Source organism: Elephas maximus, chromosome 20 (genome assembly GCF_024166365.1).
Source record: "Elephas maximus indicus isolate mEleMax1 chromosome 20, mEleMax1 primary haplotype, whole genome shotgun sequence".
NCBI lineage: Eukaryota > Metazoa > Chordata > Mammalia > Proboscidea > Elephantidae > Elephas > Elephas maximus.
In genome coordinates, this window is record NC_064838.1 from 33,604,800 (window position 1) to 33,629,037 (window position 24,238).

The 24,238-nt window shown below is 43.5% G+C and overlaps 1 protein-coding gene across 1 annotated transcript in view; it reads right to left on the reverse strand.

Annotated features, from left to right (window-relative positions):
• Nucleotides 1-3,463: 3,463 nt before the first annotated feature.
• OXTR (oxytocin receptor) overlaps nucleotides 3,464-24,238 on the reverse strand; it is a 33,444-nt gene continuing 12,669 nt past the window's right edge. The window contains exon 3 of the mRNA XM_049863215.1: nucleotides 3,464-4,375. Within this exon, the coding sequence (XP_049719172.1) occupies nucleotides 4,128-4,375 (248 nt within the window). The 3' untranslated portion in view covers nucleotides 3,464-4,127. The remainder of the gene's footprint in view (nucleotides 4,376-24,238) is intronic.

A 24,238-nucleotide genomic window follows, 5' to 3' on the forward strand; every position in this document is an offset into this window, starting at 1 on the left:
ACAGTGTACAACAGCGTTGAGTCCCAAGATGATACGGTTTTCAGTCTGCAGTTAGTACTGAAAGCCTTGTACTGGATTCTTAGACTGTGAACACCGACAGTTAAGTGCACACCTCTCTAGACCATGGTAGTTAGCGCTCATTCTACCGCTTCTGCGGGTGTGTGAGTATGCGTGTGTGTGTGTGTGCGCAAGCATGTGTATGGTGTGTGTGTTATGTCTGAGTGTATAGTGTGTGTGAGAGAGATAGTGTGTGGTGTGTTTGTGGTGCGTGTACAGGACAGTGTGTGTGTGTGCATGTGGTATGTGTGTGGTGTGTGTGAGAGAGAGTGTGTATGTGTGGTGTACGGGTGTGTGTGTGTGAGGTGTACGGGTGGGGGTGTGTGTATGAGAATGTGATGTGGTGTGTGTGGGTGTGGGTGTGACAGTGTGTGTGAGTGCTGTATGTGTGGTGCGTGTTTGAGAGAGAGACTATGTGGTATGTGTGTAAGGGAGTGAGAGAGTGTGTGAGGCAGAATGTGATGTGGTGTGTAGGTGTATGTGTGTGTGTGTGAGATAGTGTGTGTGCGTGTGGTGTATGTGTGGTGTGCGTATGTGTGTGTGAGAGAGAAAAGTGTATGTGTGAGAGAGATAGTATGTGTGGTATATGTGGTGTGTTTGTGTGACAGAGGGTATGTACGGTGTATGTGAGACTGTGTGTATGTGTGTGAGAGTGACTGAGTGTGTATGTGTGTGTATGTGGTATGTGTGTACTACAGTTGTGGGTTGGGGGGAGGAAAGCATGTTTCAGAGTGGAACTGTGGCTATTGTGAAGTGTTCTTACTACGTCCCAGCAAAAGTGTCTGGAAATAAAAACTGGTTTAGAAACAAGGTCCCAGAGTGCCCCAGTGAGCTGACCAGTCCCAGGCTGAAAACCTCCAATCTACATAAAAAAAAATTTTTTTTTTTTTTTTTAACAACTATTAAAGTCATCTCTTAGGCACTGTCACACCCTGTCCTCAAGGCTGATAGGACAGTTGAGAACATGTTTACCAGCCAGGTAAGAAAATCCTTTTGAGACCCTTGGTGAATTGCCATTCTAAATAAAACCGAACAGACTGCAGCTACAACGCATCGCTAGTGCCTTTACTAAAGCAGGATCGGGGTATCAGCACTGCTGTTACTTCTCGCCAAGCGGGAAACACAATCTCTGGAAGAAAAACTGAGTAGGAAGATCATGAGATCCCTCTGAAGTGGTGAATCACGCAGAAAAATAAAAGCTCTGGGAAGTAAGAGATTCCAAGGAACTCATCCATCAAATCAGTCTTCCCTCTAACCAGTTGCCTTCGAGTCAATTCTGACTCATGGTGGCCCCGTGTGCGTCAGAGTAGAACTGTCCTCCACGGGGTTTTCAATGGGTGATTTTTCAGAAGTAGATCACCAAGCTTCTCTTCAGAGGCACCTCTGGATGGATTCAAACCGCCAACCTTTCAGTAAGCTGCTGAATGCATTGACGATTTGCGCTACCCAGGGTCTCCAACCTTCCCTTAATCAGCTAATAAACATTGGGGTTTTTTGGTTTGTTTTAGTTTTTATTTTTTAGCATGTATAATTCAGTGGTTTTTAGTGTATTTTAGCAAAGTTGTGCAACCACCACCACTCTTTAAGAATACTTTCATCACCCCAAAAAAGAAGCTCCATGTCAATTCGAAGTCACTCCCATTCCCCCAATCCCAAGGCCCTGGCAACTTTTAACCTACATTTTGTCTCTACAGACTTGCTTATGCTGAACATTTCATATGAATGGAATCACAATACGTAGACTTTTCCAACTGGCTTCTTTCCCTTAGCACAGTGCCTTCCGGGGTTATCCACGCTGTAACACATATCAGTGCTTCATTCCTTTTTACAGCCAAATAATATTCCATTGAGGAATTTAATTAATTTATTCATTATGATTGTATCCATTCATCATTCGATGACATCTGGGTTGTTTCCACTTCTTTGGCTAATATGAAATGCTGCTATGAACATTTGTGTACAAGTTTTTGTGGGGAAATAAGTTTTCAATTCTCTTGGGTATAAATACCTATGAGTGGAATTGTTGAGTCATATGGTAGCTGTTTAGCTTTTTGAGGAACCCCCAAACTGTTTTCCAAAGCAGCTACACCATATTACATTCCTGCCAGCCATGTATGAGAGCTCCTATTTCGCCATATCTTCACCAACACTTATTATTCTCCATCGTCTTGATTACAGCCATCCTAGTGGGTGTGAAGTGAAATCTCATTATGGCTTTGACTTGCACTTTTTATGTTCTTAATGGCTATTTGTGTACATTCTTTGGGAAAATGTCTTTTCAAACCTTTTGCCCATTTTTAAATTGGATTGTATGTCTTATTGTTGAATTATAATCATTCTTTATTCTGGATAAAAGTCCCTTCTCAGACATGATTTGCAACTATTTTCTCCCACTTCATGGGCTATTTTTCCACTTTCTTGATGGTGTCCTTTGAAGCATTAAAGTTTGTAATTTAATGAAATCCAATTTATCTATTTTTCCTTTGGTTTCTTGTGCTTTTGGTGTCATACATAAGAAACCATGGCCTAATTCAAGGCCACAAAGATTTACTCCTATGCTTTTTTCTAACAGTTTTATAGTTTTAGTTCTTACATTTAGCTCTTTGATGCATTTTAGAGTTAATTTTTTTTATATGGTGTGAGGTAAGGATTCAACTTCATTCTTTTGCATGTGAATATCCAACGGTCCCAGCACCATTTGCTGAAAAGATTATTCCTTCCCCCACTGAATTGTCTTGGCATCTTTGATGAAAATCAATTGGTCAGAAATGTAAGGATATATTTACAGACTCTCAATCCTATTCCATTGATCTATATGTCTATCCCTATGTCAATGCCACACCATTTTGATTACTGCAGTTTTGTGGTAAGTTTTGAAATCAGGAAGTCTGAGTCCTCCAACTTTGTTCCTTTTCAAGATTGTTTTTGGCTATTCTAGGTCCCTTGCATTTGCATATGAATTTTAGAATCAACTTGTCAATTTCTGCAAAGAAGCCAGCTGAGATTTTGATAGGTATTGTGTTAACTCTGTAGATCAATTTGAGGAGTATTGTCATCTTAACAATATGAAGTCTTCTGATCCAAAAACAGATGTGTTTCCATTTATTTAAATCTTTAATTTCTTTCAGTGATATTTTGTAGCTTTCAGTGTACAAGTCTTACACTTCTTTAGCTAAATTTATTCCTAAGTATTTTATTCTTTTTGATGCTATTATAAATCAAGTTTTTTCTTAGTATCATTTTTGTGTTGACCATTGCTAGTGTGCAGAAATACAATTGACTTTTGTATACTGATCTTGTGTCCTGCAACCCTGCTGAGCTCATTTATTAGTGTATTAGCTTTAATAGGTTTTTTTTTTTTTTAATGAAATCCTTAGGATTTTCTATATATAAGACCATGGCGTCTACAAATACAGTTTTATTTCTTTCTTCCCAAACTGGATTCCTTTTATTTATTTTTCTTGGCCACTTGTTTATTAAACATTACTTCTTAAACATTTTTATCCCAAGCATTAGCTAGCTCCCTGTGCCAGGTAGTCTCATAAATGAATTCCCTACTCCTAGAGCTTTCTTCTGACAAGTTGGTGCCCAAGGATGCTCGGATTGTCCACTCAAACACAGATGCACTCTGAGGTCAGGAGGATATTAGCACCACCCTCTCCATCTGTGGTCCCATCTCCACTCCTTACCCCAAGCTCAGAACACTGGGCTTCCTGACCTAGTTGCTCACCAATCCTGTACTTTACTATCACCCTTTGCAAGATCCCAGAATAAAGGATTTGAAAAATACTGGAGTGAAATTACAGATCCAGGCAAAAAACAACACACCCACCAGCCAAGGGCAGCAGTGAGGTCAGGGTTGCAGACATGCTTATAAGAAGCCCAGGGGATTGATTGTCAGAGGCCACTCCCTCACCTCATGGCAGAACCCCCACTTGAGCTACTCCAAGGTGTGGAAGGATATAAACTACTGGCTACCTTATATACATACGTACACAACCACCAAGGGAGGACTGTCTGTCTCTGTCAGAACAATCAAGCCTCAGGAGGCAGTACTGACTCGGGCAGGGTCACACCATAGAAGGCTGGGAGCAGCTCCTCTGGCTGGAGCTTTGGTGGCTCAGGACAAGAGTAGACGAGTTGCTCTTTTTGCTGACACTTGTCTCTCTGGACCGGTTGCCCTTCAGGTACCTGGAGGAGCAGCAGAGGAAGCGCTGCACAAGTTCATGGAAGAGGTGGCCCGTGAAGAGCATGTAGATCCAGGGGTTGCAGCAGCTGTTGAGGCTGGCCAGGAGCATGGCTATGATGAAGGCTGAGGCTGGAGGGTAGGGGTGCAGGAAGAAGAGAGAACAGAGCATCATTACTGGCGTGTTCCTGAGGTGGCAACACTCCCAGATCTATCTGGCTTAACCAATGCTTCCAGAGCAATGGTCTACACCAGGTACCAAGTTCTGGGTCTCAAGATGAAGTGCAAAAGTGGCAAAATTTGTCTTCCTTCCATATCCTTGCTCTGGGAATGATATCTGCTAGTCCCTCAAGCCCTCCCAGGATCAGCCCAGTCCTGGAATTCTCCCTGCCCTTTCTCCCATCAAATGTTTACCTACTCCAAAAACAACTGCCTCCTTCTCCATGAAACCAGAAGAACTAGATGGTGCCCAGCTACCGTTACTAAATGTTTTTTGATCAAAGATTCTATAAAAGAATTCTTATCAAAAGGGATAAAATGCAGAACAGAATTTCAAATTTTCATGAAATCCAGAATTTCTGGAGCCATGGAGGCTGGATGAACCCTCAAAACTATTGCCCTGAGATGATCTTTAAAACTTAAGCCAAAAATATCCCCTTAAAGTCTTCTTAAAACCAAACAATAGTATAGCTTAACTAGTAAAGAACGTCTGCCTTGAGCATTGTGCTCTTTTAAAAAACTATCTATATGGGATCAAATTGACAACAGCAGCTTGAAAGCCTAGATAGAATCCTTAGAACGCAGTGAGTTTATGTTAATGGGGAGAAACAACTCAGAAAAGGAAGGTGAGAATGCAGGTGACGCAAGTCAAAGAATGTAATCGACGTCACTGAACTGTACATGTAGAAACTGTGGAATTGGTGTATATTCTCCTGTGCATATTCTCAACAACAACAAATTATGTTTAAAAAATCTTACCTATTGTGTATTTCTCACAGTGGAAGCTGTACTTATCACAGGCACTTGTTCATTCACCATCCACACAGCAAGTTTCAAGGGCCTACTTACTACTCACAGGGTCTTAGAGCACAGCATCTCAAAAATGGCCAGAACTAGTTTGAATTCTTGCCCCACCAGCAACAAATTACTTTAACTCTCCAAGATTGATTCCTAATCTTTAAATGGGGATGACACCAGCACCCAACCCTCAGAGAAATGCCATAAGGAGTAAGGCGTGCCTGTTACATAGTAGGAGTCCTAGGAGGTACAGATGGTTAACATGATTGTCTGCTAACCGCAACGTTGGAGGTTCAAGTCCACCCAGAGGTATCTCAGAAGAAAAGCCTGGTGATCTACCTCCAAAAAATCGGCCACTAAAAACCCTATGGAGCACAGATCTACTCTGACACACAGGGGCCTACTATGATTTGGAATCGACTTGACAGCAACTAGGTTTTGGTATGCAGTAAGTGCCCAATAAATGGTAGCTGCTCTCACTACCACATGCCAGGCACCAGACTGTGCACCGAGGACACAAAAATAAACAAAATAAGATGAGTAATGCCACCATGATGTGGACATGACATGGACGACTCCCCAGGAGAAGGGCATTTAAGTGGATTTCTGAAGGATGTCTACAAGTTTTCCATGCAGCGAAGGAGAGGGAGGGTGGTCTGGGTGAAGAAATGGCACAGGCAAAGGCATGGTGGCAAGAAGGAGTAAATATCTTCGCAACTGATAAGATATAAAGCATTTCTGTGAAGACATCCCTTATAGCACTGCTTCAGGGTGACAACAACACCTCTGTGGGGGAAAAAGGGACACTAAAATTAAGTGAATCACTGTGTAGAAGCTATCGTATTGAGAATTCATTGCATTACATTTCAGACAAAATTAATGATCCAAAATCATTAATCCAAGATCAATTAATTAATTTTAATTTAACTTCAAGATTAATGCAAAATCAACTTCAAGACATAGTTTGTCACAAAAGTAAGCTTCTAGGGGGAAGAAAAAAGTCCTAATCCTAATGCTAGGTACTTCCCAGTAGAGGGGGGAAATGTGGGTTATTGTCAATGGTCTTAAACCTGATAAACTGCAGATACGCCCCTCCAACAGATGAGCAGGTGTGTGACATTAATGATATTGTTCTATAATTTCCACATTCCGTTGGATCTCCTTTCTTGGGAATAGGCATAAATATGGATCTCTTCCAGTCCGTTGGCCAGGAAGCTGTCTTCCATATTTCTTGGCATAGACAAGTGAGCACCTCCAGCACTGCATCTGTTTGTTGAAACATCTCAATTGACATTCCACCAATTCCTGGAGCCTTGTTTTTCATCAATGCCTGCAGAGCAGCTTGGGCTTCTTCCTTCAGTACCATCAGTTTCTGATCATATGCCACCTCTTCATATGGCTGAACATCGACTAATTCTTTTCGGTATAATTACTCTGTATTCCTTCCATCTTCTTTTGATGCTTCCTGCGTCGTTTAATATTTTCCCCATGGAATCCTTCACTATTGCAACTCGAGGCTTGGATTTTTTCCTCAGTTCTTTCAGCTTAAGAAATGCCGAGTGTGTTCTTCCCTTTTGGTTTTCCATCTCCAGCTCTTTGCACATGTCATTATAATACTTTACTTTGTCTTCTCAAGCGGCCCTTTGAAATCTTCTGTTCAGTTCTTTTACTTCATCAATTCTTCCTTTTGCTTTAGCGGCTCGACGCTCAAGAGCAAGTTTCAGAGTCTCCTCTGACGTCCATCTTGGTCTTTTCTTTCTTTCCTGTCTTTTTAATGACCTCTTGCTTTCTTCATGGATGATGTCCTTGATGTTATTCCACAACTCATCTGGTCTTCGGTCACTAGTGTTCAATGCATCAAATCTATTCTTCAGATAGTCTCTAAATTCAGGTGGGATATACTCAAGGTCATATTTTGGCTCTCATGGGCTTGTTTGGATTTTCTTCAGTTTCAACTTGAACGTGCATATGAGCAGTTGATGGTCTGTTTCACAGTCGGCCCCTGGCCTTGTTCTGGCTGATGATATTGAGCTTTTCCATTGTCTCTTTCCACAGATGTAGTCAATTTGATTTCTGTGTGTTCCATCTGGCAAGGTCCGTGTGTATAGCTGCCGTTTATGTTGGTGAAAGAAGGTATTTGCAATGAAGAAGTCATTGGTCTTGCAAAATTCTATCATTCGATCTCCGGCATTGTTTCTATCACCAAGGCCATATTTTCCAACTACTGATTCTTCTTCTTTGTTTCCAACTTTCGCATTCCCATCGCCAGTAATTATCAATGCATCTTGATTGCATGTTTGATGAATTTCAGACTGTAGCAACTGATAAAAATCTTCTATTTCTTCATCTTTGGCCCTAGTGGTTGGTGCATAAATTTGAATAATAGTCCCATTAACTGGTCTTCCTTGTAGGCATATGGATATAATCCTATCACTGGCAGCATTGTACTTCAGGATAGATCTTGAAATGCTCTTTTTGATGATGAATGCGACATCATTCCTCTTCGAGTTGTCATTCCCAGCATAGTAGACTGTACGATTATCCGATTCAGAATGACCAATACCAGTCCATTTCAGCTCACTAATGCCTAGGATATCAATGTTTATGTGTTCCATTTCATTTTTTTAACGATTTCCAATTTTACTAGATTCGTACTTTGTACATTCCAGGTTCCGATTATTAATGGATGTTTGCAGCTGTTTCTTCTCATTTTGAGTCATGCCACATCAGCAAATGAAGGTCCCAAAAGCTTTACTCCACCCACGTCATTAAGGTCGACTCATCTTTGAGGAGGCAGCTCTTCCCCAGTCATCTTTTGAGTGCCTTCCAACCTGGGGGGCTCATCTTCCAGCACTATATCAGACAATGTTCCACTGCTATTCATAAGGTTTTCACTGGCTAATGCTTTTCAGAAGTAGGCTGCCAGGTCCTTCTTCCTAGTCTGTCTTAGTCTGGAAGCTCAGCTGAAACCTGTCCTCCATGGGTGACCCTGCCGGTATCTGAATACCAGTGGCATAGCTTCCAGCATCACAGCAACACGCAAGCCCCCACAGTATGACAAACTGACAGACACGTGGGGGGATCCCACTTAGATATATGAAATATCAAGAACAGGCAAATACATAGAGACAAAAGTTTATTAGAGGTAACCAGGAGCAGAGAATGGGGAGTTACTGCTTAATGAGTACAGAGTTTCTGTTTGTTGATAAAAAAAACTTTTGGAAATAGTTACACAACATGGTGAATGTAATTAATGCCACTGAATCATACACTTACTGATGGTTCAAATGGCAAGTTTGAGGTTATATATATTTTACCACAATAAAATTTATTAAAAAAATGAAGTTAAGCCTTGGCCAGAAACGCACCAAATTTTTACCTAGTTGTACATAGTTATAGAGGTGCCCTGGTGGCTCAGTGGTTAAGCGCTCAGCTGCCGATCAAAAGGTTGGCAGTTCGAACCCACCAACTGCTCTGCAGGACAGAGACGTGGCGGTCTGCTTCCATAAAGATTACAGCTTGGAGACCCTATGGAGGAGCTCTACTCTGTCCTACAGGGTCACTAGGCGTCAGCATCAACTCCATGGCGATGGATTTGAGTTTCTTTTTGGTTACATGATAAAACCTTACCTGTCCATTTAAGCTACTTGCCTTGCTCTTTATATTTGGCTCTTTAACTGTTTCCCTATAAAAAAAAAACAAAAAACCTAGATAAACATCAACAACAAAAAAAGTAAACAGCTAATGAATTCCAGAGTAGCACTGAAAGCTGCTCTACCTCCAAGTGGCCAGCCTTGGTTGCAAGAGTTTAGACCATGACCAGCCTATCTCTGTCCCCACCTGGCGGCCACAGATGCAAATGGCCGGACTGTTCTGGCTCCTGGAGGGGAAGAATGACCTCTGTAAACTGAACCTGGTCACATCAAGTTACCAGACGTGGAGGACACATCTGGATGTTTTTGTCAATATCCTTATCACGCAAACACATGAGTCTCCGGCGGTGAAATTTCAAGCCTCCACAATCAGCCAGGACAAACAAAAACAACAACCCACTGCCATCGAGTCATACCAACTTATGGCGACCCTATAGGACAGAGTAGAATTGCCCTATAGTTTCCAAGGAGCGCCTGGTGGATTTGAACTGCCGACCTCTTGGTTAGCAGCTGTAGTACTTAATCACTACTCCACCAGGGTTTCCAAATCAGCCAGGAGGAAAGCTATTTGGGAATAAGAAATAGGGCTATGGAATCCATTTCAAAAGGAAGAAGCAGCAGGAATACAAATAGTTAGGTGAGAAAGTCCAGAACCTTTCAGGAATGGCCATGGGCAAAGGGTAGGGAAGGGGGGTTTCACGAAAGGAGAGGCCAGCAAGATGGCTTAGAGTCAGGCTGAGGAGGACCTGGAATTCAGATGGAGTCTCAACTTTCTAGGCAATAGGGAGCAACTGATGGTTTTTTGAGCAGAAGAACAACCATTTCCACCTCAACCTGCTTTCTGTGCTTCATCTTGCTCAGGCTACATCGTCCTTTCTGGGAGCTAGAAAGGTTTTCCAGGATTGCAGAGGAGGCAGAACAGAGCACAGCACAGAAAGTACTGTTCTTGGTCTAATCAACTGATGGACGCACCTGTTAGGACAAAAACAAGCTTTTGTTTCCAGAAGCGCGTGACCAAGCCAGCAATGCTGTTCGTGGAAATCACTGCTCAAGCTGACACACAGCAGTACGGCTTTCAAGGCAGTCTTAGCCCCATTTTACAGATGGGGAAAGTGAAGCTCAGAGAAGGCATGTGACCTTACCCAGGGCACACAGTAAGCCACCGTGTTCTCCTACCTGAAAGTAATGAAGTCTCCTTCCTTTTAGAAATAGGCTAGCATTCCAACATGTCAGGTTGGCTGCAAGTAGTGAAACCTCTCAGGCCCAAAGCAAAGGCTAGGCCTTGCCACAGGTGTGATTTCAGAGGCATCAGGGAGAAGGCCACTTGCCTGTTATTATAACAAATTTAGTTTCCCAGGAGGCAGGCACTGCCTACTGCCCAATGGTAGTCTTCTAAAATCCAACTAGACCTAGAAGGGGAAACACCTTGTCTTTTCCGTCCTTCCTGGCAGGAGTGTCTCAGGATCTAGATCAGGGGTCAGCAAGCTACAGCCCAGGGGCCAAATCCACTTGTTGCGTACTTTTGTAAATAAAGTTTTATTGGCACACAGCCATGCCCATTCACTTACGTATTGTCTATGGCTGCTTTTGCACTGCAAGGGCAGAGTACAGTAGTTGCAACAGAAACCATATGCCTCACAAGCCCAAAATGTTTGCTGTTTGGCCCTTTTCAGAAAAATTAGCCGGCCTGGATGTAGACGCCTGTAGGAGGAGCAGGTGGGAAGGGGCACAGAAAGGAGAGGGGGCAGGCTGAAAGTCAAGCTCCGACCACTTCTCCTCGTACTATAATTAGCACAACTGTGCGGTGCTTTTGCTGTTGAGTCACGCAGACCCGGGCACAAATCCTGGCTCTGCTACTTTTCAGCTGTGAGTCCTTGGGTGAGACACCTAATGGCTCTTAACCTCGGTTTCTCCATTTGTGAAATGGCAATAATAAAAAGAGTTTCTTCACAGAACCACTGCAAGACTCAAATAGGTAAGATGCCAAGTGATTCATGATTCCTGGCACTTCATAACAGTAAACACTTAATAAAGCTTAGCAGCTGTCATTATTCCACCACCCATCTGTCAGTTTGTTGTACTGTGATATTTGCATGCTGCAATGATGCTAGGGGAAACCCTGATGGTATGGTGGTTAAGAGCTACAGCTGCTAACCAAAAGCTCAGCAGTTTGAATCCACCAGGCGCTCCTTGGAAACCCTAAGGAGCAGTTCTACTCTGTCCTACAGGGTTGCTATGAGTGGGGTTTGGTTTGGTATGATGCTAGAAGCCATGCTACCGGTATTTCAAATACCAGCAGGGTCATCTGTAGTGGACAGGTTTCAGCAGAGATTCCAGGCTAAGACAGACTGGGAAGAAAGGCCTGCTTCTGAAAATTAGCCAACAAAACTGAAAAACTTATGGATCAGAACAGAATATTGTCTGATATACTCCTGGAAGGTGAGCCCCCTAGTTTGGAGGGCACCCAAAATACATAGTGGCCACAGCAATGGACTCGAACATGCCAATGACGGTGAAGATGGTGCAGAACCCGGCAATGTTTTGTTCTGTTTTACATGGGCTCGCCATGAGCCAGAGCTGACCCAACAGCAACAATAAGAACTATTATTACTATAATGATAAGTAAGTGCTCAATGAGTATTTGTTATTTTTCTTCTCGATAAGACTAACCCATGTGAAACAAAAGAGAAAGGCTGCTCCCAGGGCTGGGGTGTGTCCTGGAATCTGCCCCAGCCCAGGGTGGGGCACAGACCATGGGCCCATGGCTGAGCTTCTGGAAGCTGCCCTGCCATTTGACAGTGTCTGTCCAGGGCAGCTCTTAGGCCAGACTGCAGGGCAAGAAGGTCAGCAAATACATAGATTCTTCCTCTAGCTCAAAAGGCTCCACCACCCGGGAAGCCTTCACGGCTGATTTGCCCTTCTCAGCTAGTAATTTTTGGGTAGGTTTAAAGAGACTGAAAAGATAGGCTATCTTTGGGGAGGGCACAGGGGATACCTGGGTTCCACAAAGTCAAAATAACCACTTGTTGGCAAGTCGACCGAGACTCATGGTGATCCCATGTGTGTCAGAGCAGAACTGTGCTCCATAGGGTTTTCAGTGCAGCCACCTCCATTTTTTGGAGGTAGATCGCCAGGCCTTTCTTTCGAGGTGCCTCTGGGTAGACAAGAACCTCCAAGCTTTCAGTTAGCAGCTGTCTTAGGCTGGGTCCTCTAGAGAAGTGAAACCAGTAGATAAAGAGTAAAAATATATATAGAGAGAGATTTATATCAAGGAAACAGCTCATGTGATTGTTGAGTCTGGAATGTCCCAAGTCCGTGGATCAAGGTAGAGGCTTCTCCTAATTCATGTAGCTGCAGGGGCTGGCAAACCCAAGATCAGCAGGTCAGTGAGCAGGGCTCTTGCTCACAGGCTGTTAAGATCAACAAATCCCAAGACTGGCAGGTAAGCTGCTAGCTCAAGTCCCAAGAACCAGAGGTCAGATGAACAAGAGCCAGCTGCAGGATCCAGCGCAGGCAAAAGGCAGAACATCCGCTTATATCTGGATGCAGGCCACACACCCAAGGAAACTCCCCTTCAATTGACTGGCTCCTTACAGCAGATCCCATCATGGAGGTGATCACATATAAACACTGAGAATCACAGCCCAGCCAAGTCGACACACAATCTTAACCATCACAGTCCACAGACGTGTACACATGTACACGTCTCCTTAAACCATGCATAATCTCTCAATATAGACAATTATAAAGCCATACTTACACCTGACATGATACAACGGACACACATACAACCAAAAATGTACTGGCTCTGTTTACATTTTATATTTTAAAGGTGAAGAAAAAAAAATATTTGATGCACACATACAAAGCAGAATTACTCATAACAATTACAGTCCTCATTTCTGCAACTGGTTATGTGGTCGTAATTGGTATTTAGAACTACCTTCTTCCACCACCCATTTGGTACTCTGTTTGTCCTCAGCAAGCACCTCAGCTGGTCATGGTTCTTTGCCTGGTGGGGCAACCCAAACCTTCATTCCTGAAGGATCTGAGCCATTAGTAGTCATGTCAGAGTTGGGTTGCTGTAGTTTTCCGTTGATTTAATCTCTAAAGGAGCTCCTGTATTCCAGACATACTCTTCTTTACCTCTATTATGTAGTATCAATCCAGTTTCCTCTTGGTAATCAGGATCAGTCACACCAGCCAATATGGTCACTCTTTTCTTTGTCTGTTGATCCAGAGGCATAAGAAGCCCAAAGTGGCCAGGTGGCATTCTTAGCTTCCAGTTCAATGGAATCAGTGATGTATCTCCATTCTTTCCTTTGAAACTAAGATCTCTAGACCTGCAGAGCATAAGGTCATGGGGACAGGAAGCAAAAATCTTGTGAGTGGATCACTAGGGGTAACTGTGAGTGATGCCACTCCCGTTTCCATCCCTTGATTCCTGAACTCATGAATCGTAGCTATGGGAGAAACAGCACCCATATAATGGACGCTGGTTTAGAGCATATACAGCCTCCTGGAGAACACTGTTCCAACGCTGCAAGGTATTGCCACCTAGCTGGTGCCGTAATTGTGTCTTTAGGAGGCCATTTCATCATTCTGTCAAGCCAGCTGCTTCAGGATGATGGGGAACGTGGTAAGACCAGGGAATTCCATGAGCATGAGCCTACTGCCACACTTCATTTGCTGTGAAGTGAGTCCCTCGATCTGAAACAATGCTGTGTGGGATACCACAATTGTGGATAAGGCATTCTGTAAGTCCAAGGATGGTAGTTTTGGCAGAAGCACTGCTTATAGGCAAGACAAATCCATACCCAGAGTAAGTGTCTATTCCAGTAAGGACAGAATGCTGCCCTTTCCATGATGGAAGTCATCCAATGTAATCAACTTGCCACCAGGTTGCTGGCTGATCACCTTGAGGGATGGTGCCATATTGGGGACTCAGTGTCTCCAGCTTCCTGATTATCTGCCCATAGTCACCACCCCAAATTTCAGGATCCCATTTCTTCCCGAACAATGCCCTCACCTTAATTTCACATACCATTTGATGTTGGGAATTCAATTAGTATTATAATTCAGCTGCTCTTAAAATAAGACTCTGGGTTTGGTTTTTGACAATATCAGCTCTGTTACTACAAGAAACAAGGCTTTCTTTCAAATCACAAGTGGAGACTTTGAGGTCATTTATGAGGCACTTGAGCTTTGACTCGGAAGCCCTGAGTGCATCTCTTTCTTTCATCAGTTTGTCTAGCAAAAGTAGGACTAACCAATCAGCTTCCTTATACTTCTCATTATGTCAAAACTGTAGAATGATATCACACATGTGTTCACGCAGAGCCTCGCCTTTCGCTGATACCTGACCTATTGGTGGTGATATTTTGAGTATTTGTATCACTACCTTATGCCATGGATTAGCAGTGCCCTCTTTACTGCTGAAAGGAGAATAATTAACATCCTTAAGACTAACCACACTTGAGAACCAGTTTAGAAAACTTATCCTTACAATTTTGTTTCTTTAGGACCACACTCTGTACCAAATGTCTTAGGGTGGATTCTCTAGAGAAGAAAAACCAGTAAATAAAGAGTACTCACACAATCTTAACCATCACAGCAGCCGAGCAGGTCAACTGTTTGCACCATTCAGGGACCCCTACGTGTATACAGGAAACTGTCAAGCCAGAAGGAGAAACCGAAGGGAAGCAGAAGGGACTGCTTCTTGTTACTCATATGATCACATTTTCTTCTGGTAGTCCTCAAGGTCTGAGAGGTAGCTTACCCCTCCCTAAATCCCCACCACAAAAGTGGAGCAATGATGAAGTCAGTGCAGAGAAAACAGGGCTTCGAACCAGAACAGAACCAAAAGCCGAAACTAAAAAAAAAACGAAATTTTCACTGGAGTGAAACAAACCTGAATCGAAAAAAGTGTTTTTCTGAACCCAAACCAAAATAAAAAAATGCTATTTTTTTCACTACACTATTTTCAGTTCAATGATAAATCTTAAGTTGTAAGCAACACCATTGGATCACTTGTTTGATTTGCATCTGGGGTCCATGTATGCTGAATGCTTCTCTGGCACATGGTAAGGGCACAGTTCATTGCTTCGGCCAGCAACTCTGTACAGCCGCAGTTATAGGTGATGACTGCTGTTACACGAGACGATTCACAGGGCAGTCAGGGTTTGCTATTTCCGCTCTGTACTTGACCTCTCACAGTAACATGAGCTGTGCCTGCCAAAGATGTGAGGAATGTTTGGCGGTACAGAACACTCGTAGTTAGAAATCGGAAAGAGCTAGTTATACTGCATCAAGTTCTGAACAGAGTTTCATGTGAACAGAAATTTGCCAAGTGACTGTAAACATTTTAAAAGTACATAACTCACATTTTTAAGTGTCGTATTTAAATTTAAGAAATAGAAAATAGTGTATAATTTTTTGATGATTCCATTTTTGTGTTCAATCTTGATGTAAATGTACTAACACACATTTTCTATACTTACATGCTTAAATCTTATATTTATCTCACAAATCGAAATGTTACCAAACATCAGCAACTAGCAGGAAGAAAATTAATGTTTCAATTGCGATATGCCATTATTTCACTGAAAACAACTTGATGGCATTACTATGAAGTGAGATTTTCCTTCCAAAGCTGCTGCATACATGTATGAGAATGTTGTAAAGTAGAGCCTCGAATGGAAGAAATCAGCAAACACTGTGAACATGAAAACAAAGTTATTCCGATTTTTCTAATATACTGACAATAAATGACTAAAAGCAAAAAAACAAACTCACTGCCATCAAGTTGATACCAACTCATAGCAACCCTATAGGACAGGGTAGAGCTGCCCCATAAGGTTTCCAAGGTTTCACAGAAGCAGACTGCCACGGTTTTCTCCCTCAGAGTGGGTGGTAGGTTCGACCTTCCAGTTAGCAGCCAAGCACTTTAACCATCGTGCCACCAGGGCTTCTGATACATGGCTAGAAGCATTTTAATACATACCAGCTCTAATTCATTTCTACAAATGTATTTATGCATTCTATTCTCTTTATGTTATCAAAGTCTAAAGCTTGTTTTTACTGTCATGTAATACGTTGTTGTTGTTAGGTGCCGCCAAGTCGGTTCTGACTGAAAGCGACACTATAGGACAGAGTAGAACTGTCCCATAGGGTTTCCAAGGTACGGCTGGTGGATTTGAACTGCCGGCCTTTTAGTTAGCAGCTGAGCTCTTAACCACTAGAGCACCAGGTCTCCAAACCAAAAAAACCAAACCCAGTGCTGTTGAGCTGATTCCAACTCATAGCGACCCTATAGGACAGAGTAGAACTGCCCCATAGAGTTTCCAAGGAGCGCCTGGCGGATTCGAACTGCCGACCCTTTGCTTAGCAGCTGTAGCACTTAACCTCTACGCCACCAGAGTTTCCAATGTAATACAGTGACTATAAAAAAATGCCCTAATGTTAATATCCCCCACATGTCTTTCAGATTGTCATACTGTGGGGCTTGCATGTCGCTGTGATGCTGGAAGCTATGCCACTGGTATTCAAATACCGGCAGGGTCACCCATGGCAGACAGGCTTCAGCTAAGCTTTCAGACTAAGACAGACCAGGAAGAAGGGCCCAGCTTTCTACTTCTGAAAAGAATTAGCCAATGAAAACCTTATGAATAGCAGCAGAACACTGTCTGATACAGTGCCAGAAGATGACCCCCTCAGGTGGGAAGGCACTCAAAATATGACTGGGGAAAAGCTGCCTCCTCAAAGTGGAGTTGGTGATTCTCAAGCTGAAAGAACTGAAGAAAAAAATCAAGCCTCGAGTTGCAATATTGAAGGATTCTATGGGGAAAGTATAAAACAAAGCAAGGAGCATCAAAAGAAAATGAAAGGATACACAGAGTCACTATACCAAAAAGAATTGGTCAACGTTCAACCATTTCAGGAGGTAGCATATGATCAGGAACCCATGGTACTGAAGGAAGAAGTCCAAGCTGCACTGAAGACACTGGCAAAAAACAAGGCTCCTGGAATTGACAGACTACCAATCAAGATGTTTCAACAAAGAGATGCTATGCCAAGAAATTTGGAAGACAGTTACCTGGCCAACCGACTGGAAGAGAACCATATTTATGCCTATTCCCAAGAAAGGTGATGCAACCGAATGTGAAAGTTATTGAACAATATCATTAATATCACATGCAAGTAAAATTTTGCTGAAGATCATTCAAAAGTGGCTGTAGCCATATATCGACAGGGAACTGCCAAAAATTCAAGCCGGATTCAGAAGAGGACATGAAACCAGGGATATCACAGCTGATGTCAGATCCATCCTGGCTGAAAGCAGAGAATACCAGAAAGATGTTTACCATGTTTCATCAAGTATGCAAAGTCATTCGACTGTGTGGATCATAACAAATTACAGATAACATTGTGAAGAACAGGAATTCCAGAACACTTAATTGTGCTCATGAGGAGCCTGTACATAGATTAAGAAGCAGTCGTTCAAACAGAACGAGTGGATACTGAGTGGTTTAAATTCAGGAAAGGTGTGCGTCAGGGTTGTATCCTTTCACATATTTATTCAATCTGTATGTGAAACAAATAACAGCAGTAGCTGGGCTATATGAAGGAGAAAGGGGCATCAGGATTGGAGGAAGACTCACTAACAACCTGTGTTATGCAGATGACACAACCTCGCTTGATGGAAGTGAAGAGAACTTGAAGCACTTACTGATGAAGATCAAAGACCACAGCCTTCAGTGTGGATTACACCTCAATACAAAGAAAACAAAGAGCCTCACAATTGGACCTATAAGCAACATCATGGTAAATGTAGAAATGATTGAAGTTGTCAAGGATTTCATTTTACTTGGATCCATAATCAACACCGATGGAAGCAGCAGTCAAGAAATCAAAAGACGCATTGCACTGGGCAAATCTGCTGCAAAAGACCTCTTTTAAAGTGTTGAAAAGCAAAGATGTCACCTTGAGGACTAAGGTGCACCTGACCCACGCCATGGTGTTTTCAATCACTTCATATGAATGCAAAAGCTGTATGATGAATAAGATAGACCAAAAAGGAACTGACAGCTTTGAATTGTGGTGTTGGGGAAGAATATTGAATATACCACGGACTGCCAAAAGAATGAACAAATCTAGTACAACCAGAATGCTCCTTAGAAGCAAGGATGGCAACAGTACGTCTCACATACTTTGAACATGTTATCAGTTGGGATCAATCCCTGGAGAAAGACATCATGCTTGGTAAAGTAGTAGGCCAACAAAGAAGAAGAAGATTCTCAACAAGATGGATTGACATATTGGCTTCAACAACGGGCTCGTGCATAACAACAATTGTGAGGATGGCGCAGGACTGGGCAGTGTTTTGTGCTGTCATACATAGGGTAGCTATGAGTCAGAGCCGACTCGACAGCACCTAACAACAATAATGTTAATATTACTTCTTATTCCTTGAGTCTTTGAATTCATATCAAGAATTTTTCATGTATGAAAAGGTTATAAATAAAAGCATATGTAAAATTAGCAACACAGATATGGATACAGACCACGCAGGGAACTTAGAGAGGCACGTGAAGCCCTGCCATGTGGATGAATACAATTCAGTGCAAAGCAAGAAGACAAAGATGATTGACACAATGGAATACTATGCATCGATAAAGAACAGTGACGAATCTCTGAAACATTTCATAACATGGAGGAACCTGGAAGGCATTATACTGAGCGAAATTAGTCAGAGGCAAAAGGACAGATATTGTATAAGACCACTATTATAAGATCTTGAGTAATAGTAAACCTGAGAAGAACACATACTTTTGTGGTTACGAGGGGGGGAGGGAGGGCGGGTGGGAGAGGGTTTTTTATTGATTAATCAGTAGATAAGAAATGCTTTAGGTGAAGGGAAAGACAACACTCAATACATGGAAGGTCAGCTCAATTGGACTGGACCAAAAGCAAAGAAGTTTCCGGGATAAAATGAATGCTTCAAAGGTCAGCGGAGCAAGCGCGGGGGTCTGGGGAACATGGTTTGCGGGGACTTCTAAGTCAATTGGCAAAATAATTCTATTATGAAATCATTCTGCATCCCACTCTGAAATGTGGCGTCTGGGGTCTTAAATGCTAACAAGCGGCCATCTAAGATGCATCAATTGGTCTCAACCCACCTGGAGCAAAGGAAAATGAAGAACACCAAGGCCACACGACAACTAAGAGCCCAAGAGACAGAAAGGGCCACATGAACCAGAGACCTACATCATCCTGAGACCAGAAGAACTAGTTGGTGCCCAGCCACAATCGATGACTGCCCTGACAGGGAGCACAGCAGAGGACCCCTGAGGGAGGAGGAGATCAGTGGGATACAGACCCCAAATTCTCATAAAAAGACCAAACTTAATGGTCTGACTGAGACTAGAGGAATCCCGGCCGCCATGGTCCCCAGACCTTTTGTTGGCACAGGACAGGAACCATCCCCGAAGACAACTCATCAGACATGAAAGGGACTGGTCAGCGGGTGGGAGAGAGACGCTGATGAAGAGTGAGCTAATTATATCAGGTGGACACTTGAGAGTGTGTTGGCAACTCTTGTCTGGAGGGGGGATGGGAGGATAGAGAGAGAGAGAAGCCGGCAAAATTGTCACGAAAGGAGAGACTGAAAGGGCTGACTCAAGAAGGGGAGAGCAAGTGGGAGTAGGGAGTGAGATGTGTGTAAACTTATATGTGACAGACTGATTGGATTTGTAAACGTTCACTTGAAGCTTAATAAAAGTTAATAAAAAAAAAAAAAAAAAGATGATTGAAAAAAGTGTCAGAAGTGTTCAGTTCCAGAGTGCCTTAAGGTGAAATTAGATAAACAATTGTCGATGCCTGTGCGGAATTAGTTACTGTTAACAGTTGTTCGTTTGAGCTAACTGAACATCCAGGACTTTTTTTGTGATGATTAAGGTTGTGTGTCAGCTTGGCTACGCCATGATTCCCAGTGGTTTAGCAGATAGTACGTAATCATCCTCCATTTTATGATCTTATGTAAGCAGCCAATCGGCTGAAAGGGGAGCTTCCTTGGGGGTGTGGCCTGAACCCAATACATATACATGTTCTGGCAAAGCTGGTCCTCTCTGGATCCTGCATCTGACTTATCATTCTCTGACCTGTGGTTCTTGGGATGTGAGCCAGCAGCCTGCCATCTGATCTGCTGATTTGGGGTTTCTTGGCCCCTGCAATCACGTGAGTCAGGAGAAGCCTCCAGCCTGATATCTGAACCACGGACTTGGGATATGCCAGCCTCCACAGCTGCATGAGCCATTTCCTTGAAATAAATCTCTCTCTCTCTCTACGTATATATATGCTTCACTGGTTTTGCTCCTCTAGAGAACCCAGCCTAAGACATTTGGTACCAAGAGAGGTTCCAGAGGAACAAAATCATAAGGATGAGTTTTCTGAATTGGTTCTCAAGTCTGTCTAGTCTTAAAGGTGCCGATAACTCTGCCTCCAGTAATAAAGAATGCAGTGCCAATCCATGGCATGAGGTGGCAATATAAATACACAAAATATCACCACCAAAGGATCAAATATTTGTGGGAAAGAAGGCTCTGGGTAATTGCATATTTGATACTTTTCTACAATTTTGTCAGAATGAGAAGTATAGGGAGGCTGGTTGGTCGGTCCTACTTTCACTAGTCAAGGTAGTGAAAGAAAGAGATGAGCTCAGAGCTTCAGAGTCACAGTTCAAGTGCCATATAAAGACTCAAAAGTTGCCATTTGTGCCCTGAAAGCCTTATTTCTTGTAGTTACAGAACTGATATTGCCAAAAACCAAAACTAACGTCTTATTGTAAGGGTGGCTGAATTACAATGCCAACTGAATTCCCAACCTCGAATGGTATCTGAAGTTAAAGTGAGGACACTGACTGGGAAGAAATGGGATCCTGAAACTTGACGTGGGGACATATAGGCAGATAATGAAGAAGCTGGGGACACTGAGGCACTAAATTCTGTTGAATCACTCTTGCCAGCAGAATCAACTCTCTTACTCCCATTAGAAGGAACCACTCCATCTTTGTCTGCTAGGCCACCCACCCTAGTAAAACCATTATGCCCTCTACCCGCATCTGACAAGATTAACCCAGCTGTGTCTGAAGAGCTTTCGTCTGAGTCATTGCTGGGGGCATCCTTTACATTACCTCTGAGGCAGGGAATGAGGAGACAGACAAATGCCTGGGTTCTGAATCCCCTCCCACTGTACCACCAAGGCTCCTTGCCAGTGACCTAAGAAACTCAAAAGGGAAGGCAGCTCCTACCCTGGGCAAAAGAAGGGTTTTAGGGTCTTCACTTGAAGAGCCAATTCTAATCAAGTCTCTCCCACTTAGTCTAGCCCCCCAGAAAAGTAACACCTCCCACGTGTGACTGTGGGTCGGCACTGTGAATCTGCCCTCACCCCTGCCCGCCCGCTCTGCTCCTGCTCAGCCTCACTTAGGCATCAAGAGGAGGCGGGGAAGGAGAGAAAGAGAGGAGGCAGACTTTGATCCTTCCCTTCATTCTGTTTCCACTCTGCTCCAGGCACTGAGCAGACACTAGAAACTTAGGGGAACTCTGAGTTTCTGTCCTCAGAGGATTTATTTACAACTTGTGATGGAAAGAGACAAGCAAAAGACAAACACAAAATTAAATGGGGGAATTACAGCATTTGGGGGCGGGGTTGGTGGAGGGGATGGGGCAGGTAGAAGAGGGGTGGTCCTTTGAGTAAAGGCTCCAAGGTGCCAAGCAGGGGACATGAGCACAGAAGACCACTCACCAAAAGCAAACATCACCCATTGGGCAATTTTGCCCCCAGGAGACAAGAAACAACGCTGTATTTCCACGCAGAGTCAAGATTCATGGAGGGGTGGGAGGCAGAGGGCCACAGGAGGACAGTATGAACTGAGATTCCATCTGATTATTAGCCTGGCTTTACTCAAACTTCAAGAGAACTCCCCTGTTCAGATTTCCCGGCACACCCTCCCAGCTCACTGAAGGCCCAAAATAGCCCAGAACAGCTGACTGGCCACCGGCCACAGCCTTTCTGGGCTGTTTGGTTCCTGAGGCAGTGAACGTGTTTCATATACAATTCAAAGACGTTTGTCTGATTTCATCTGCGTTAAATCAAGCCCATCAACTTTTATAAGAGGCCCTTGCTTCATATAAAGCCTCCTCCCAATGGTATCAAGAATTTAGCTCCAATCCCTTACTCCTATGAGGACTTTGTAGGAACTTGGGGCCCATGGTTTAAGAAAGGCCTTAAAGAAAAATCGGGGGAATTTATGTTTATGTAAAGATTCAATCCCAATTTCACAATATTGTGATTGTTCTAAAAATCACAGTTGTGTGATCGCCCTATGTATCAAAATGTCAGGATTAAGAGCTAAATTTGTGAGCTACAGAGCTTAAAATGGGCTTCCAGCATGTCACTCCACAACCTGTCTGTCAGTTTGTTGTACTGTGGTAGTTTGTGTGTTGCTATGACGCTGCAAGCTATGCCACTGGCTTTTCAGATACCAGCAGGGCTACCCACGTTGGTGTGGGTTATCCAATAGGCAAGGTAAGCATGGCGTTGACCTCACTTACCAGATCATCTGTAGTGAACAATTTCACATTTTTTCACCACATCAGAGATTCTGCTTCTAGGTATGGCTGGCACATGTCTCTCTCCCAGCCCCATAGAACCTTCCTGCAGATTTAAAGCCTCTTTTCAAATTTTCAATCCCTGATGGGGCAGATGACCCAGTAAGCAAGGTAAGCACAATCTTACTTGTGCTTACCTACTAATCTGTAGTGAAACTGTTCACTACTGATGATCTTACCGTGCTTACCTTACCTATTGGATAACCTACCCCTGCCGATGGTGGACAGGTTTCAGTGGAGCATCCATACTAAGACAGAGTAGCAAGAAAGGCCTGAGGATCTACTTCTGAAAATCAGCCAGTGAAAACCCTACCTATCACAACAGAACATTGCCCCACATAGTGCTGGGAGATGAGTCCCCTAGGTTGGAAGGCACTCAGAATGCACATCGGCCACAACAATGGACTCCAGCATACCAAGAGCATGGCCGGTGCAGGACCTGGCAACATTTTCATTCTCCTGCACACGGGGTCGCCATGAGTTGGAACTGGCTCCACGGCAATGAACAATAAAAAAAAAAAGTCACTGCTCAAATGTGAGGGGCATCTTGGACCCACTGAGCTGGATGTGAGGAAAAACCACGTTCTGGATACTGGGGCCTTACTACAAGCAGCCAGCTCTTCATACCCTGCAAGGAACTACAGGGCCCTGCGGCCAATTTGGGCCACGTGTGTAAAGGCAAACAGGGTTTTGGTAAAAGAGATAGTAATATATTAAAGCCTTGCTACTCAATGTGTAACCAGGGGTCCAGCTGCATGGGTATCACCCGGATGTTTGCCAGAAATGCAGACTCTTGGGCCCCAACCCAAACCTACTGAATCAGAATTTGCATTTTAACAAGATCTCCACGTAACTCAAGTGCACATTAGAGTTTGAGAAACGTTCCTCCAACCAGCTTAAATTGTACAGATGGAGACTAAGGGGAAAGATAATAAAGTTACTATCCAACTATCTCAACATGGAATTTCCATATCCATTTGCTTCTTGGAATGGCCAGCTCCTACTCACCCTTCCAAACCCTTTTCAAATGTTGCTTCCTCTGTGAAATCCTCCTGACTTTTCCAGAGAGACAGAATCAATGGTGCCTCTTTGAGGCCCTCACAGTACGTGATAAATAAGTACAACTTCTATTACAGCACCAGCCTGTTAAATTATCATTCTTTATGTTTACACTCCTCTGCCGGGGACTGTGTCTCCTGTGTGGCTCTGTCCCTGGCCATTTGCAGAATGCCTGGAAAACACGAGCTCAGGAAGGAACTGAGTTGAAGTGAAGAATGAAAATAGCAGACAGGAAGTCCTGGTAAATCAGCAACCACCACTGGTGTGTTGGAAAGGCAAAAAGACAATTTCCCTGTTCCACAATAGGAGATAGCACCCTAACAATATCACTGAAGCCAAATGCAACTCCATCTAGGAAAATTAGGTATATGCTCAGATATCAAGGTCAGGTGGAGAGAGACACAGAACGAACAAGGGTGACCCTTAAGATGCGAGGTATGGGCCCAGGAGGGCAGAGGCCCGTGTCACTGAAGACATCTGGGAAAAGGATGAGGGCACCAGGTCCCTGCTGAGCACCAAAGGAGGCACTGACCCAGGCTGCCCCTTAGTAGCCAGGATTCAGGATCACAGGACCATTACGACCTTGGGGCTGCGATACT